This window comes from Eurytemora carolleeae, unplaced genomic scaffold (assembly GCF_000591075.1).
Source record: "Eurytemora carolleeae unplaced genomic scaffold, Eaff_2.0 scaffold18, whole genome shotgun sequence".
NCBI classification, from domain to species: domain Eukaryota; kingdom Metazoa; phylum Arthropoda; class Copepoda; order Calanoida; family Temoridae; genus Eurytemora; species Eurytemora carolleeae.
In genome coordinates, this window is record NW_019396537.1 from 564,081 (window position 1) to 584,183 (window position 20,103).

At 32.8% G+C, this 20,103-nt stretch overlaps 2 protein-coding genes across 2 annotated transcripts; both read left to right on the plus strand.

Annotated features, from left to right (window-relative positions):
• Positions 1–2,510: 2,510 nt before the first annotated feature.
• LOC111705070 (uncharacterized) lies at positions 2,511–9,566 on the plus strand (the record flags this gene model as incomplete). Its single annotated transcript, XM_023477504.1, is given in 10 exon segments — positions 2,511–2,696; positions 2,987–3,072; positions 3,384–3,423; positions 4,197–4,247; positions 4,692–4,748; positions 5,156–5,229; positions 6,247–6,316; positions 6,610–6,685; positions 7,197–7,249; positions 7,787–9,566. Coding segments are annotated over 10 exon segments (678 nt in total). The 3' UTR covers positions 7,852–9,566.
• Positions 9,567–9,570: 4 nt separating this feature from the next.
• Positions 9,571–9,919, plus strand: LOC111705054 (trafficking protein particle complex subunit 2-like). Its single transcript, XM_023477481.1, is given in 2 exon segments — positions 9,571–9,659; positions 9,817–9,919. Coding segments are annotated over 2 exon segments (192 nt in total).
• The last annotated feature ends 10,184 nt before the right edge of the window (positions 9,920–20,103 follow it).

Here is a 20,103-nt window from a genome sequence, read left to right on the forward strand (position 1 = left end):
CCAAAAATCGCTCTCTAGGAAATTACCGCAAAATGGACTGTATGTCTTAACCTAACCCTTAAATAATACAAAATAAATAACAATAATTTTATTAAAAAATGGTTAAATAGTTGGTCATGTACTAAATTGATAGGGCCCGGGGGTGGAGGATCGGGTCTAAAAATCGTTCTCTTGGACAGACCCCAAAGCGCCCTGAAAAGTATTATAAACTTGCTTGAGAACACAGCTTTTCCTGAAAACATTCCTCCCTAAGTTTTCACTACAAAAGTCAACCTACTAAACTTAAACCGAGCTAAAAATATTCCCGTGGTTCTATAACCAAGTGCCCCAATCAAAGTTTATGGCAAATCGGTCAAGGGGTTCTTGAGTTGTGATCGGACATCCATACAGACAAACAGAGGTTACTACTTTATAAGTATAAATTAACTTAAAATTTCCTAATTTATTATTATGTTTCTGTTTGTAAACAGAAACGCGTGTCCTAAGAACTATTTTTGACATGTTGATAATGCCATTTTGTTTATTTTGTTTTCTCCGATAATTGCATAATTTTAACGAATTTTAACTTCACAGTTGATAAGTGCCCGTAAAGGGACTGTAAGCATAATGTCAATTGACCCTACATTCATGGAGGTCAGTTTAGTTCGAGTATTAAAAATATTAACCCCAAAGGCCAGTTTACGCTGATACATTTCTGGTGAAACGCCCGTATGTTCTTTTTTGTGAAATTTGTTAGTTGTTTGCTCAAAACACGAACAATCTAATTCTATGTTAATCTCATATATTGTTTTTATCTAATCATGATACGTAAAAAAATCATATTTAAATGTATGTAATATATGTGCATCTCTCACATCTTATCTTTTGATCTCATAAATTTAGATCACCTTGCTTAAACTTCTCTTTACGCCAATCTATTCGTGGTGAAACGCCCTTATATACTTTTCTGTTTATTTTGATGCTTAGTGTTTTTCACTTATGCATGAGAAAGTCCTATTTGAATGTGCTTCTTTCACATTTTGTCTCCAGATATCAGAAATTTAAACTACCTCGCTTACAACTTGCCCCAATGTATGCTTATGCTGATTATTTTATTTTTGTTCAAATGTCCTTTTCTGTTTTTTCATTTTAAACCGAATTAAACAAATTAGGGGTTGACTTCAATCTGTTTGGCAGTCCAGTGTGAGGGGTAGGGTGACCCAAATGACCCTTAGAAAAAATTTGCACCCAGGCTCAAGTTGTTCCATACACAAATAAGTGCTCCTAAAAAAAATTCAGATGTTTAGGAAGCCATTAACAGCTACATGTTAAAATCGAAATATTGCTTGTTACACTGTAAAAGTGTGCTCGCCTTAAAGACCTCTTAAGAGTTGAACTGCTACCTGAGCAATGAACTGTCTACCTAATTCACCTTAGCTATGAACTATCTATCTAATTGACCCCTTAAACATGAACTTTCTACCTGACTGACCCCTATCTATGAACCATCTATCTGATTGACCCACTGGCTATAAACTCCTTCCTGATAGACCCCCTAGCTATGAACTATCTATCTGATAGACCCCCTAGCTATGAACTATATCTGATTGACCCCCTAGAATGAAATGCTTCCTGATTGACCCCCTATATATGAATTGATTTCTGATTTACTTCCCAGTTACGAATTACAACCTGATTGACCCCATATTTCTGAACTATCTACCTGATAGACCCCCTAGCTATGAACTTTCTATCTGATTGACCCCCCAGATATGAAATGCTACCTGATTGACCCCATAGATATTAACTGATTTCTGATTGACTTCCTAGTTATGAACTACTACCTAATTGACCCCTATCTCTGAACTATCTACCTGATTGACTTCCTAGATATAAACTGCTACCTTATTGACCCTCTATATATGAATTGATTCCTGATTGACCCCCCTAGCTATGAACTGGTACCTGATGACCTCCTAGTTACAAATTACCAACTTAATTGACCCCCAAGCTCAGATCTATCTACCTGATTAACCCTATGCTATAAACTGCTACCTTAATGACCCCCTAGTTCTGAAATATCTACCTGATTGACCCTCTAGCTATAAATTACTACCTAATTAACCACCCAGCCATAAACTTTCGACCTGATTGAGCACTTACTATGAACTACCAGATTGACCCCATAGCTACGAACTGGCCACCTGATTGACCTCCTTGCTATCAAATTACCTGATTGACCAACTTGCTATCAATTTACCTGTAGGCTGTTTGACCTCTGAGCTATGAGCTACCTTGATTTACCTCCAAGCTATAAACAGCTTTGTTGATGCATCTCATTATCAGGACCAACCGGACATTTGAGCTAGTTCTTTATATTTCTGTAACTTTACCTAATATGTGTCCTTACTAAATTTCGGGAAAAATAAGAATTTTTTTTACAATAACAGAAAGATCAAATTAATTTTGAGTTTGATGAGTGGCGGAAAAAAGGAGAACGTGAAATTTAAAAATAATTTTTTTCTTTTTAGTTACAGTAAATCCCATAGAGGTTGACTATCTAACCTCTGGAACTGCCACACCCACAGGAACAGAAACGCCCTCTAATCATATGTCCCCGCCCCCGTCATATCACGATATTCCTGGCACTGTTCCAGCACACCAGGGCGTGTCGCGGGGCCCGCCCCCATCATATGAAGAAGCAGTGGATCCAAATGGTTTGTGTTTTTTTAAGATTATGTTTTAGTCTATTAAGATGATTTTATTTCATTAATCTTATAATTCAAACAATTTGGTCCATATTTTTTTTTCATAAAATATTTTTAAAATTTCTAAGATATTACAATAATTATTACACAACATTTTACAAAATCATTATAAAAATATTTTTTTCGAAACATAAATAAAGACTTATTAATAATAAATTCAGCCTTCTTGGATTTGAATAGATTGTTTTTGCTTAAAAACATTTTGTCCGTAAAAATTGAAGATATAATTTTGTTTTTAGCTGAGCCCCCCTCCTACGACTCCCTGTTTGGTCGGATCCGGGATACGCACAAAGCTTCAAGAAATGTCATAGATTTTCTAATCAAGGTGAACAAAATTAGAAATAAAATACTTATAGTTTCATGATGTAAAAAAATTTAGTTTCATGATGTAAAAACATTTAGTTTCATGATGTAAAACATTTAGTTTCATGATGTAAAAACATTTAGTTTCATGATTTAAAAACATTTAGTTTCATGATGTAAAAACATTTAGTTTCATGATGAAAAAACATTTGGAGAAAATCCTGGTTTTGTTTCACAAAGCAGTTCGGCACCGTTACGATCGGCTGTCACAAATGTTCATCGATAACATTCTTATAAGATATAAAATTTTTTTTAACTTTTAATCCTGTTTAGGTGATATTACTGCTTTTGGGAACAATAGGTTGCACAATAGGCATGAGATACAACCTACAAATTCTACTGAATTAAAAAAAGTTTAAAAAATTTATTTAATTTTCTTTTTAGCATGATAAGCAATATTAACTATATTAACTATTTATAACACTAATATTTTGGTTTGCAGTGTAATAAAGTTTTTAGTCAGAGAACATTAAAGTCCGAAATCTTTATAGCACATCGTGCCAAAATAATTGTGTTTATAAAACGTTTGTCTACTTGTCTTATTGCAATGGCTATTTCTAGATTAAATAAGCTTCTTAAGAAAGCAGAAATAAAATATGTAGTTGATTTTAATTTTATTTTCAGTTATATTGAAATTTTTTTTAATATCCTGAACTTTTTGGGAGAAAATTGGCGAACCAATCAAAACTTTATAGCACACGTTCTATATTGGACAGATAATTTAACTTTATAGCACGATGATTTCATATTAAAATTCACCACGAAGTGAGTAAGAATGATTAAGTACAAAATAGTTTCATAAAGAATATTACTGAAAAAGATCAAAATTTGGAAAATGGATGATGTCAGTTCAAATTGATCTAAAAAAATAGATTTTAGAAGAACTTCTGTAAGGATTGCAAACCAGTAATTTATTTTCCAAAATCTAAATATTTACAGTTTCAACTCTTCTGAGAGCTGTTGTTTTATTCTTCTTATGTATTTCTCGACAACAGGATGAATATTATTCCAGTACTAAAATTATTTCAATTATTTTTTTAGATTAAAATTTTTATTTGTCAATATTTGACTTGTTTGTATTCTCAGCGTGCAGTATAACCATCATAATACCTGTAGCAATGATAGTAGTTGGTTCAGGAAACACATATCAAACATAATAATTTTTATTTTTCATTAGGAATTTTTGGAATGTCGTTTTTTATCGAGAATAAGCCTAAAAAGTTAACTTTTGCGAAAGCTTTTCTATAAAAATTCTCTAGATTTGAATCCAGGGGTATATATTTTTAAGAATTAGCTTCCCCCCGAAAAGATGTTAACCGTTCTGGGAAAAAACACGTTTTCCAATATTTTTCCCAAATGTTTTCAAATTTGCTTAATAAACCCCTAGAACATTTCTAAAATTCTTTTTTTAAAAGATGGGGGCGGGGGGCCATTTTTCAAGAAATTAAACAGCCCCTGTTTTCCCCACCTTACTTTTTTGTTTTGATTGCATCGACTTTAATATTTCAAGGGTTCCTGAGTTATGATCGGATTACTCCTTTATTTATATAGAAACTAATGTTTGATAATATTTGTGTATAGTATATTTCCATGAGTGTCCTGCAGAACCCTACATTCCTATATTTCTAATTGTCGGAGGTAATTTTACCCAATATTTCCTTACGGCGACTACTATGTTTTTATGTAAAACATTTATATGCTTTAAAGGGACTGTTATCGTAATTTCAAGTGACCCTTCATGCTAAGATGGCAATACATGATTCTCAACGGAACCCAGAAAAGCCTTGTTTGATCAAGTATGAAATAGATATCCATGTTTTTGTTTTCGGAAAATGATTATTTTCATTTGTGGTTTCTTCACTAAAATTGCCATTTTGTCACCATACCTTTTTTAAAACAACCACTAACCAGTCTGACGACATAAAATTGGGTTGAAAAAAAGTTTTAAATATTCAGGCGCCGCGCTGTTGTACACTGCACCACAATCTTTTTTTTTTCTTTGCTAAATGTTTTTTGCATACTTTTTATTATTTTTTGCATATTAGGAGCGTTCTCCGTGTTTAAATATCTGATTGGAGTACTCACCAGGGTTAGAAGAGCAGAGACAGGAAATGATCAGGTAGCAATTATCATGAACATTTTTAAATCAAGAAAGTCAAGGAAATTAAGAAAGTTAAGGAAATCAAGAAAGTTAAGGAAATCAAGAAAGTTAGGAAATCAAGGATGTTAAGGAAACCAAGGAAGTTAAGGAAATCAAGGTAGTTAAGGAAATCAAGGAAGTTTAGGAAATCAAGGAAGTTCAGGAAATCAATGAAGTAACTCAAGGAAGTTAAGGAAATCGAGGAAGTTAAGGAAATCAAGGAAATCAAGAAAGTCACGGAAATCAAGAAAGTTAAGGAAATCAAGAAATCACAGGAAATCAAGAAGTCTAGGAAATCAAGAAAGTCAAGAAAACAAAGAAATCAAGAAAATCAAGGATAACAATTTCAGCCTGTGTTCTGCACACTAAGATTTGTGCTACGAATGGTTACTTAGTGTAATTGAAGACTGAAACAATTTTTCCTATAGAGCTGAACCCTTAACGAGGGGTACTGGACCCCTCCCCCGTAACTTTCAGATTCTTCCATAAGGCCACGTGATCAGTTCCATCTATCTATCTATCGTAGGCCCCAATACAATACATCCGCATGCATTATATATCATAGTCACATCCTATTTTCTACACACTAAATAAATAACAAACGAAATCTCATTTTGTTCATTGGAAACTGTTATCTAATGTGCTCATGTTATCTATATTCTGGGTTAGTTTAGATTGGGATCATATCTGGGACGAGCGTTGCGGCTAGGATGGGCTAGGGGACCAAGCGCTGCGGCCATTGAACACATTATGCGTCCTCCTTGTTGAATCTTGCGTCCTTCTCTGTCACGGAACTTCTCTTAGGTTACCAAATCGTCTTTTCTTACAATGTGCAAATTTTAGGTTACTAACTTGGGCCTCTTTTTTGATGTAGTCGTGGTTTAATGATTTTTTTTTATATTATATATCTGGCCGAAATTCAACCCAGGGGAGGGGGTCCAACTACCCCTACTCTCAAATTTTCCCTCTATAATTATAATGGTTCTTATCATTAAGGATTCGTTTGAACCAAATCATCCTGTTCAAAGTCTCATTACATTCTTTCTTTGTGGCTGGTTCATCACAGGTCAGTTACATCTTTCATATTCTGATATATATTATTTATAACGTGTTATTCATTTTTACCCTGATATATATTATTTATATATATTATTTTTACCCTCCGATACTTAACTTCTGCTATCCAGATGGACTTTTGGGTTATAATTTTCTTCAAATCAGTTGTATGTATATATGTATTATGAGGGGGGGGGTGTCCATTTTAAAAGGGCCCATCAAAAATTTTATTTCATTTTGTTGATTATAAAGAAGGTAAGCTCCTGAAATTAATTTAAAATATTTATATTGTCCACTGTCCAGGGTGTGTATGGGTGTACAGAATATATTGGCCTAACACAGAACCAGCCAGAATAACTGATCTCAACTACTGTAACAGGGATAATCAATCAATCAATCAACAATTAATAGAATTAAAAAATCTAAATTAAAATAAAACAAGTCAATCAATTGTTAAGCGAAAATTTTCCTGGATTAATGTAGAATTTCTTAGATCGATTGATTTAATTTTTAATTTAATAAATTATTTCATATTTAATTAATTAATTTTTACTGAATGATGTTTGACTGGCAATTTTAATTTTAATTCATTTTAATTCATTTTAATTAGTCGAGTCATATCCTAAATTTTTCAATTTAAATATTGATATCATTCTTTAATTAAATAGTTTAACTAGCTAATGCATAATTCATTGATAGAATAAAGAATGAATTACTTTAAAAATTAGTTCAATAGTTAGCTTTTTAATCAATCAAGATATTTATCAATCAATCAATCAATATATTTAACAATGAATTTAACTTTATAATTAATCCTTAATTGAAATTTGATTTGAGTTTTTAGAAGCCTTTATTTTATAGAATTAAAGTTGATTTGATTATTGTGCTAGGATTGTATATATCTTTGCATTTTGGTTGATCACTACGGCATACATTTTTCTGGGTAAGTTAGTTTCCTACTTTTATATAGAAACATATCGTAAGGATATAATATTTACTAAGAAATAAACAAATAAATTGTTATCCATCAATCAAACTCTAGATAAAAGGGTTCCTTAGTCAACGATCTCTGAGCATATAACAAATAGTTTTTTTTTAACTAAGAAATTAAAAACAGATAATCTGCTTAAAATATATAAAATAAAGGATCATTAGACCATGGAAATAAAGAATTTGCCAAATACATGAGGCGGTGGTTTCCCGGTGTTTATGATGTTTCTTAAAAAATCCCCCCCCCCTTTAGAAAATGTTTTTAGGTTTTTTTTCTCACTCAATTGGGGAAAATAAATGATTTTGTTGGTAAAAGTATGAAAAAGAATAAAAAACTTGCTTATTGATGTCCCCTTTTTAATTTTTTTCCCATAATCCTCAAAAATGATGGGGGGAGGGATTCTGAAAAATTTGGGGCAAATACGAACACGGAACTAATACAATAAAGAAGAAAATACCAAGATCCTCTCCTAAATTGAATTTGTTTTAGGTCTGTTCACATCTTGCATTTGCTGCTTTTCCATTGTTTCAGTTCTCCTCAAAAGGGATTATTAAACTAACCTCAAACGTCAAAAGGGACTTTGAAGCATTGCTTTGCGGGACGAGACGACTTCCCTCGAAGAGATAAATTTAAACAAATTTGTCAGTAATTAGCAGACAGACAAATCTTTTGAAAACAAAAACAGATTTTTCTGTAATTTTTACATTTTACTATTAGTGAATTATTTCGGAATGTCTTACAAAAGAATAGAATATTTATTTACTGCTGTTGATTTGATACTCCCCCTCCCCCCTTCACTGCGGATGTTAATAGTAATGTATTTGCCCCTCTTTCGACCTTATCTTTATTTTGAAATTATCTCTCTAAACAAAACGAAAATCTTTTACGAAACCCCTTGATTAGAATACATCCTAAGAATCTCAAAATAAAATTGTTCTTTTTGTTTCGCATTTACTATTTTTCTATTCGGCGTTTATTTGAAGCTTGCGAATGAAATTTGTCAGTAATTTAATGATTTTACAATTGATGTGTTTTCTCTTTGCTTTAAGCTTAAATATCTGATTGTGTCTAAATATACAGCACGATTTACTGTTAATGAAAACCCTTAAAAATCTTATATTAAAATAAATTTATTTATTTTTTTGAAACAAAATGTAAAAAATTATCTTCAAATCAATAGTTTAAATAGTAACCAACCTCCTTAAACCCTGTAAATTACTATTTTTGTTGAAGTGATCATAGAAAAGCAAAATGAATGTGATTAATATCATTTAAAATTTGTCAAACACTGAACGTACATTGTACAATGTACATATTATGTGAAAGTTACTGTGAATAATTTTTGTAACACTGTAATATAGAAAATATTTAAATTACAACATAGTGTCAAACAGTCACCTGACACATATAAATAACACCAAATATTAATCAGCGCTCAAACATTAGTCACGATACAGTCCTATTTTAAATAAACTGGAATAATATCTTATGATTGAAGACTTTGAAGTCGTCTTTGACCTTAGAAGTAGTTTGCAGCATTCGCATAGGTAACCTGAATATAGCCATGTTTATTTATGAAACAAAAATCATAGAATATAGCCCTAGTCCAGAGTCCTGTTATTTTCAAAATGTGGTCTGCCATTTTTGTGCTTTCATTATTACCGGAGATATGATTTCGTTCAGAATGAGACATTTTCATCGTTTTATTTCATAAACTGAAATCTAAACAAATTCTTAATATCTCTGGTATTTTTGAGAGCAAAACAATAACAGACCACGTTTTGGAAAGGGCAGGATTAGGGCTATTGTTATAATGAATGTCGCAAGCTTTTTCTAAGGTCAAAGACGACTTTTAAGTTACCACTCAAGTTATATTATTATATCCAAAATCCAGTGGTAAACAACCTCATCATTCCAATTACTTTAGAAAATAATTCGCACTAAACACGTCACACATTCTTAAGAAGTAGCATGGTAAAATTCAATCAAGACCAAATTCAAACATGACATAAATCTTAAATCGCTTTTTAATCGTTGCCTCAATATAATTTAACAAGTCGTGATCGCTTTCTTTTATAAATTGCATCCATACACCGGTGTTATATACATGTAACGTACAAAAATACACTCATGTACACAGTTCAATGTACACATTTCAGGTCACCGGACACTGTACACAACAAATAGTACAGTACGCTAATGTACACAACACACTGTACACTAAAGTACACAGTACAGTGAGCTTGACACTGTACATGAATGTTTCAGATCCAATGTTTTAGAGGGGTTGGAAAATGTCTGGAATATATTATTTCGTTATTGTTGGGCACAGAGACAATCCTATATTTGAGATGGAATTCAGGTGTTTCAAGTATTATTAATTACATCATCGTTATCATTGTTGTCAGCAATTATGATTTTTTTTTTTTTATCTTTAATTTGTTTTATTATTGTCATTGTACTCATCATTGTCAGAAAATGTTGTTATTTTTATTATTATTATTAATGTATTATTTCAGTGGATCAGGGAACCGAGAGAGTCGTAAAGAAGATCATCGTCATTTAAACCAGTTTATTGCTCATGCTGCACTAGATCTTGTTGATGAACATATGCTTAGGTAGGTAGTACGCATATACTGTCCACTTGTACACAGTACACAGTACACAGTACACAGTACACAGTACACAGTACACAGTACACAGTACACAGTACACAGTACACAGTACACAGTACACAATACACAGTACACACTACACAGTACACCGTACACAGTACACTTACACAGTACACAGTACACAGCACACAGTACACAGTACACAGTACACACAGATATGGTCAATCCCTCACAAATATATCCTTGCAAGGCTTTGCCTTCCCTTGGTTCTACAGAGTTTTCCAATACAAATATTGGGCAATTGGTCAACGGGTTCCTTTTATTTTATAGATGGAATTGACCAAGCTAATTCTTTCAGAATTAATTGTCTTCCTAAAGATTATTTTATTGCTTGTTTTATTATATATATCTTGATTCTTGGAACAGGGTAATTTTTATCATAATTAATTTTTATCATTAATTATACCAACAATATATTCAAATTGTGTTACGCAAACAAATAGATAAATGAATAAAAAATAAATATAATCTTAATTCATTTTTCAAATTGCACGATATGCAAACTCTCTAATGTTTTGAAAGTTTTGAATGTTTTAAACATCTTTTAATTGCTTCTCGCAGTATTGCCGCATATGCTCCATTTAAGGGCTGACATGTGGCAGAGAAAGAGTGTCTAAATGTGTATGTTAATATGGTTTGGGGTGTAAATCTGTAACTGTGGGATAAAGCTGCTCTAGGTAGGTTATACAGCACTAGAGGTTTATAGCTCCTCCAGGTAGGCTATACAACACTAGAGGTTTATAGCTGCTCCAGGTAGGTTATACAACACTAGAGGTTTACAGCTGCTCCAGGTAGGTTATACAACACTAGAGGTTTACAGCTGCTCCAGGTAGGTTATACAACACTACAGGTTTATAGCTGCTCCAGGTAGGTTATACAACACTAGAGGTTTACAGCTGCTCCAGGTAGGTTATACAGCACTAGAGGTTTATAGCTGCTCCGGGTAGGTTATACAACACTAGAGGTTTACAGCTGCTATAGGTAGGTTATACAACACTAGCGGTTTACAGCTGCTATAGGTAGGTTATACAACACTAGAGGTTTACAGCTGCTGTAAGTAGGTTATACAACACTAGAGGTTTACAGCTGCTATAGGTAGGTTATACAACACTAGAGGTTTACAGCTGCTATAGGTAGGTTATACAACACTAGAGGTTTATAGCTGCTCCAGGTAAGTTATACAACACTAGAGGTTTATAGCTGCTCCAAGTAGGTTATACAACACTAGAGGTTTATAGCTGCTCCAAGTAGGTTATACAACACTAGAGGTTTACAGCTGCTCCAGGTAGACAATATAGCACTGAAGGTTTACACCTGCTCCAGGTAGACAATACAGCACTAGAGGTTTACATTTGCTCTAGGTAGGTTTTACAGTACTGGAGGTTTACATTTGCTCTATGTAGGTAATACAGCACTATCAGTTCCTTCAGAAAGGCAAGACAGCACTAGAGGTTTACATCTAGCAGCTCCAGGCAGACAATACAGCACTGGAGGTTTACACCTGCTCCAGGTAGACAATGCAGTACTAGAGGTTTAGATTTGCTATAGGTAGGTTATACAGCACTAGAGGTTTATAGCTGCTCCAGGTTGGCAATACAGCACTAGAGGTCTACACCTAGCTGCTCCAGGTAGACAATACAGCACTAGAGGTTTACACTTAGCTGCTCCAGGTAGGTAATACAGCACTAGAGGTTTAAACTTAGCTGCTCTAGGTAGGCAATACAGTACTAGAGGTTTACACCTAGCTGCTCCAGGTAGCCATTACAGAACTAGACGTTTACACCTAGCTGCTCTAGGTAGACAATACAGCACTAGAGGTTTTTCAGGTTAGTTATAGTGCATAACAACAAAATATTAAGTTTGATCCCCTTTGCTAATGGGGTATTAATAAACAAATGAAAATACAACAGAGCCCACGATTTAAAACTAAAAGATTTGAAAATTGAAAACTTATAGGTCTAAGGTGTCATTGAGACTAATTTAAGTCTCAAGCTTAGGGATCTTAGTTTCAACTAAATGTTCCACCGAGTTTGTTTTATCAAACCGGTTTAATATCTTTTTTGACGGATTTTTATAGTTATAATTGGCGGATTCCGGGAATTAATTAAATTAAGACTCGGTTCTTTTTTCATTGGGCCTAGCTACGAAAGTCGAGCCGAAGATATTGCAGCTGTCCATCACGTGACACAAGCTGTCGTCAGAGTTGGGTCTATGTTAGAGCCTTAAACTCGGGTTTTAGGAATTACTACTCGAGCCTAAGTTTTTAAATCGCAGGCTCAGGTCTGGTACCAGGATACCACTACCGAGTACCAATACTTTTAAAACATTTTGAAGTGTGTAATATTTATAAATACAGACGGTAACAAATAGTATTAGTTCAATAAAAATTAAAACTATTTTAATTGGTAAAATCTAGATTTTTAAACCAGGGAGAAATTCTGATGAATTCTCGTGAATTAATTAGTTTTGGGCCTTGAAATTAGTGAATGCTTTTTCTTAAATTTAGAAATGGTATCATGGCATTCTTTAATGCATTAATTTTTGTTTAGAATTGAAAATTCATGCTCAGCTTCATCATGCAACACGGTACAATCTTTCAGATATTTAACTGAACTTATCTATGTAAACTATAGAGTATAGTTTAGTATCCTTATTTATGTAGAGTATCCCATGTTATATAAAATACTCTACATAAAAAAGGATATTATGATATACTCTACATAAATAAGGATACTATAATATACTCTACATAAATACGGATACTATACTATACATAAAAATGGATACTATAATATACTCTACATAAATAAGGATACTATAATATACTCTACATAAATACGGATACTATACTATACATAAAAATGGATACTATAATATACTCTACATAAATAAGGATACTATAATATACTCTACATAAATACGGATACTATACTATACATAAAAATGGATACTATAATATACTCTACATAAATAAGGATACTATAATATACTCTACATAAATACGGATACTATACTATACATAAAAATGGATACTATAATATACTCTACATAAATAAGGATACTATAATATAATACTAAGATATAATATAAACTATAATACTATAATACTAGATACTAGATACTAGATACTAGATACTAGATACTAGATACTAGATACTAGATACTAGATACTAGATACTAGATACTAGATACTAGATACTAGATACTAGATACTAGATACTAGATACTAGATACTAGATACTAGATACTAGATACTAGATACTAGATACTAGATACTAGATACTAGATACTAGATACTAGATACTAGATACTAGATACTAGATACTAGATACTAGATACTAGATACTAGATACTAGATACTAGATACTAGATACTAGATACTAGATACTAGATACTAGATACTAGATACTAGATACTAGATACTAGATACTAGATACTAGATACTAGATACTAGATACTAGATACTAGATACTAGATACTAGATACTAGATACTAGATAATAGATACTAGATAATAGATACTAGATACTAGATACTAGATACTAGATACTAGATACTAGATACTAGATACTGGATACTAGAAATTAGATAATAGATACTAGATAATAGATATTAGATACTAGATACTAGACACTAAATATAATAGATTTAGTTTTAAGATTAAATAAAATTTAATTACTTGAAGAAAGTTAAATGATTTTAGATTTGAAGGATCAATGTTGATATTGATATGTCTTGTCATGATACCTGCACAGAATTAATTAGTTAAGCGCGCGGTCGTGCGCCTCTAGTTCCTTCCTTTGGCTAAAATCAATTTATTTTCAAAAATGAAAGATTTTTCCTCTTGTTGGTTTGTGTGTAGAGTCTAAAAATCTAAACAATTAAAGAAAGAAAAGAAAGGTTTATGAATGATAGAAATTTCAAAAATAAGCCTCCAACAAACTTTGATTTTTCATAAACTTTTGAAATTCTTTGAAACTTCTTTTAGAATATCCGCGAACTTTTTTTTCATTGTTATATTTTAAAATTTAAATTTTTTAAAATAAATACTGCAGTTTACTAGGTATAGGGATATTTGTACTGCAGTTTACTAGGTATAGGGATATTTGATTCTGCAGTTTACTAGGTACAGGGATATTTGATACTGCAGTTTACTAGGTATAGGGATATTTGATACTGCAGTTTACAAGGTATAGGGATATTTGATACTGCAGTTTACCAGGTATAGGGATATTTGATACTGCAGTTTACTAGGTATATGGATACTTGATACTGCAGTTTACTAGGTGTAGGGATATTTGATACTGCAGTTTATTAGGTATAGGGATATTTTTTGTCAAGTAGTTGATGTAAAACAGTTCAATTCTGATATTAGGGTTGAATTTCTTGAAGAGATATCTCTAGATAGATAGATAGATAGATCGATAGATAGATAGATAGATAGATAGATAGATAGATAGATAGATAGATAGATATATCTTGGAGATCAGATATATTTGATTGATTGAGTGGGTCGGGCGAGGCAAAGAATTTGCAATGAATAAAGAATAGAGCTCATCAACCTTGAATTCTGTTAATACTAAAATATCATTAAAGGAGGCCAGGTGGGTGTTCGTTTACTGAAAAGGGCAAAATTGCCTGAATTTTTACCCTGGTACTGACATAGGCTAAAAAAGAGATTTTCCTTTTTCAAAAATCAATTTCATTACAAATTCCAATTTTTTTCTTCAAAATTTAATTTTTTCTTTAGCTCCACGGGAAACTTCTGGCACTTCAGTTATGTATCTAAAATTCATGTTAAGATGGGAGATCTCACAAAATGAGATTTTGATTTACATCTCTAGCTTTCTTTAGTTCACAGGGGGGCCTTCATTATATATATCCATAATTTAGTATCAAGAAACTGTAAATGCCCCCCCCCCTGCTTCTTCCTCCTCCCTCCCTCAACCTCAAATGCCCTTGGCCTTTTTTTTTCATCTTCATATTCCGCGCATCTTCTCCTTTTTCTGTCCTCTTCTTAATAAAGTAATTAAGAAAATTATGCAATAATAAGTATTCATAATTCAAGACGAATACAGAGATTAATATTTTTAGTCCTGAAGTTATAATTATGGTTTGAAGAGAGTCTATGGTGAGTGAGAACTCCAAATATAACAAATGAACAAGCAGCCTTATTTAATATTTGGATAGTTTACAGTAAACATTAATCCAGGGGAAAAAACTCACCAAAAAATAAAAATTGCAAGTAGAAAATAATAAGAAATCAGTGATATTAAGAAAAAAATGTTAGTTTGATACAAGTTCAAGATGTCCTTTCATTTATTCATAAATTACACAAAAATATACTCACTAGTCAGTGCTCTATAGATTTCCTTTTCTGGGACACTGCTGAAAATAATTATTAGGCCATTTGAGATATTTATTATATGACTAGCATATACGTGTATTTATTATATGAGAAGCACAAATTATATCTATATAATAAAGCTCAAAAACTATTTACATGTGTTAGCTATAGCTAGCCATACGGCTGGACTGAATGGGCTGACTTTTTTTTAGGAAACCCGTAGCTTCCCTTGGGGTAACATAGGATAAAAAAGTTAGATTTTTAATTACACTGGCAACGCCGGGTACTTCAACTATTTATTTATATAACTAACTAGTGGCCCACAACAGAACATAATTAGAGGATAAGTTTAGGAGGCGGTTGCTAAGAAATGGATTCTAATCAAGAGGAAATCAAGGGAAAACTCCAATGTGTTCATGCAAATATAAACCCTTAACCTTAAAATACCCGNCCCCCCCCCCCCGTCTTTTTACACCTAAATCCTCGTATATTTTTGGTATTCTCTGTAAGATTTATAAAAAAATATCTTTTTGTGATACAGCTGCTTATCCGACCTAGCTAAAGGAAACATACACATGTAGGTTTTTCTAAACCTTCAAATGAATGAAACCTTAAAATTGCTAGGTAGGGTTTGGCTGATAAGCTAGAAGAGTAGATTGAAATCAATAAGGACGTTTGGGGAGTTAAAACTACTCTATATTTTCTTTAAAACTACTCGAAAATAAGGGTTGATAACTTTTACGTCGGTTTCCACTACGGACCGTTTTCATAGCATCTTATCTGCGCACACAATTTTCTAGGTTTAGACCTTAAATGGGCAGCACTGTTCCAAGCGGAATTTAAGGCCTAAGCTGTGCCTATAAAGGACCTGAATACACAAGCTAAGAAAGGTCCAGGCAGCTTAACAGACTTTGCAATGTTTGGAGCAATATTTGTTTACTTCCATTCAGACACTAGATATCAATATATTAATGATTTGTGAAATTTTTGTTTTAACCAACTTTTTGCCAGATTCTGAAGTCATTGGATTAATCTGTAGTTTCATATAAACCTTAAACCTTACCTTCACAATAACACAAAGTGGGATAAACATGCATAACAGGAATAGGTTGGAAAGATAATGCATAACAGGAATAGGTTGGAAAGATAATGCATAACAGGAATAGGTGTGAAAGATAATGCATAACAAGAATTGGCTGGAAAGATAATACATAACAGGAATAGGTTGGAAAGATAATGCATAACAGGAATAGGTGTGAAAGATAATGCATAACAGGAATTGGCTGGAAAGATAATACATAACAGGAATAGGTTGGAAAGATAAAAATTAATGAGTCAAGAAAGAAAGAAAAAAAGAAAACAGGAAAGAATAAATTTTAAATCACTATAGGAATATTTCCAGTAGAGAGTAGGGGGGCTTATGCTGGATAATCACTGATCTATGTATATCAAATTATATCATCTGCGCAAACTGCAAGTTGAAATGCAGAGCTTCGTGGTTTAAACCTATATACAGGTTTTCACAAGTTCTTTACTCCTACACAATCCACCACTAACTGAACAGATTATAGACTTGAGAACACACCTTGGGAGTTCTGGGGGGGGTCCAGGGGGATACCAGGGATACCAGGGATACCAGAGATACCAGGGATACCAGGAATACCAGGGATACCAGGGATACCAAGGATACCAGGGATACCAGGGGAAACCAGTGATACCAGGGATACCAGGGATACGAGGGATACCAGGGATACCAGGGATACCAAAATTTGGAAACGAAAGCTAAGAAAATAAACCACCAACCATATTGTAAGGCATTTCATATATATTTCCTTCAACTATATATATACTCTGTTTGTCAGTTTGTTTCTTTATCGGATGTATACAAATATAACCGATAAACATTAAACGACTGAACCGATCGGGCCCAAATTTTTTGTAGAACCTCTCATGATTACAGAAAAGTTTTATGTATGGTTAGAATGAAAAGAATTTGACTTTAAAAAATTCAATTTTTTAAAATCCACGAAAAAAATCGATAAAAATTAAAAGTTAAACTTGAAGATGGGTTTCGCACCCAGAAAGCCTAGTAATTTGTACAATCCAATCATTATTATTTATTGTTGCCAATATTGACATATTTTAAAGAGATATTTTAATTTCTAGGAAAAGCAGAGGTTTACAAGTTTTTGTCTTTTGAGATTAGTAATCATAGTAAACCATCGCCCGTTGATCAACACAGGCGGTAAATTCATAAAATTCCTTTGAATTTACATTATTTACGTTTACTAGAAGTACTTTAAGATGATATTTACAAAAGGATATATGTATTTATAGCAACATGCAATAAGTTACTTTATTTTCAATCAAATTGATGAATGTTACCTAAAAGAAAATATTGAAAGTATTCGAACTTTCGTGAAAAAATTTCCATATGTAAATGTTGTCGTGGTTTGAAAACAAAGAAAATACCAATATATACAAATGAATATGTAAAGTGCAGAGTTGAGAATATCTGTAGAAACCTGTATTTCTGGTCCACGAGGGTACAACAAGTTTCCGTACTCTGCAGGAATGAATTAAATACCTAGAGAGACCCTTGGATAGAACAGGATGACGTCACATACTTGGAAGGCAATGAAATTGGGGAGAGAGAGGGGAAGGGGAAAGGAGGTGAAGGGGAAAGGGGGCGAAGGCCCAAGAATAATTTATCTATGTATGTAATAAGTACCGGGTAACTAGGGATGTTAACGTTTTCATTTAAAAAAAAACGATCGTTCCGTTATGAAAACGACGACGAAAAATCGAAAACGAAACGATCGTTTTTAAAAACGATTGTTTTTTCAAAAAGTTATTTTTTTTAAAATGGTCATTTTTAAAACGATCGCTTTGTTAACAATCGTTAACGACGACCATTCGTCGTTAACGATTGTTAACAAAACTTTTTTTCAAAAATTATCGTTTTTCCAAAAACGGCCGTTTTTATAAAGTTCATTGTTTCGTTAACCATTGTTTTTGAAAAAACGATTGTTTTTTAAAAGAATCGTTATTCGTTTTCTAAAAGTTCGAAATAAGTGGGTCGTTTTTAAAATGATTGTTTTTTGAAAACGATTGAAAAACGAAACAAAAAATGATTAACAACCCTACACGTAACACAATATTCTATCTGTGTTTGTACTGCGTTTCAAATGATTAGCTTAATCATGTGATATATATGATGAAATACATCTTAGATTTCAACTATTCTAAGTGTGATGTAATATGTAACCTGATTGCCTTAATCATGTGATGTAGGACTTGTAATTATGTCTACTAGCTTTAACTTGTAAGAAATGAACCTCAAATACATTAGTTATTATAGAAGCTCTCCTTTGATTACAGTGTAGAGTAATTGCGTCCTCGTTGAAATATACGGGCTGAGATCATACCTTGGTATTTGGTACTAATCGAGTAAGAGCTTGTTTGATAGCTACAACAGCTGTGAGGCATTTAGAGCTAACGAGATTGCGCCCAGTGGTAGTGGCGCTGATGGTTTACGGGATTCAAGCCATGTGGAACATTTCCTGTTTGAGACATTGATTAATTAATTGCTAGTGTTGTATTGTGTTGACACCGATAGCTATCAAAATCGCGCCCAGTGGTAGTGGCGTTGATAGTTCACGGTAGGGTAGCCTTGTGGATCATGCCCTGTTTGACTTTTATAGCAGATGGGTTGTACCTGGACTGGTACAGTTTTGGACAAAGTTTTAAGAGTACGGCATTTATTACATTTATATATCTTTCTTTGGCTGACAAATTGAATTTATAATGAAATATAGATAGATAGATAGATGGATGGATAGATAGATAGATAGATAGATAGATATATAGATAGATAGATAGATAGATAGATAGATGATCCCCTTCCCTCTTGTGATATATTAATATTCTAATTAAAGTTTCAGTTGCCTTGAATAGAAGTTCTATTAGAACCAAAGAATAGAAAAGTATAAACTAAATTGAAGTTTCCAGAATCTACATATTAATTTTCAATTAGGGGGAGGGAAGGGGAAGAAGGAGATAAAGAAGGGGAGGGGAAAAATAAGTTTAAAAAGGGGAAAGGGAAAAGGGATAAAGGAGGGAAGGTGAGAGGAAGAAGGAGATAAAGAAGGGGAGGGGGAGAAGGAGATAAAGGAGGGGAGGGGTGGAGGAGAAGGAGATAAAGAAGGGAAGCGGGATATATTTGAAAATGAAATCAAAAATTATCTAAAACTAATTCTTACACTTTATTATTAGTTTAAAGTTGACATTTCTTGTTTCAATATATAGTATTAATTACTTTTAATAAATGTAGGATGTATTTTTGTTCAACTCGGCTTGGATTTAAAGATATTTTCGCTTGAAAAAGATAACTTTGCAGAGTGTATCTGAATATACATGGTGTATCTGAATATACAGGGTGTATCTGAATATACAGGGTGTATCTGAATATACAGGTTGAGTCTGAACTTATAGAGTCTGGATATTTTGTAAATACTTGATTTAAAACGTACTCTGCACTGTACCGGAGCCAATATCGTTTTTCCTACTGAAGGAAGAAATCCACCAACAAGAATATATAAATCCACAAACCAGTAGAACAGGAGACGATCTGTGATATCTATGATTAATCTAAAAATAAAAGTTTTCCAACCCAGTAATACAAGCATGTGGTTACGGGTATATTGAATTACAGTGGAATTGTGTTAACCAACCAATATTAGATTATACTCTCTCCAATATACTCTGAGCATTATACATTATTAT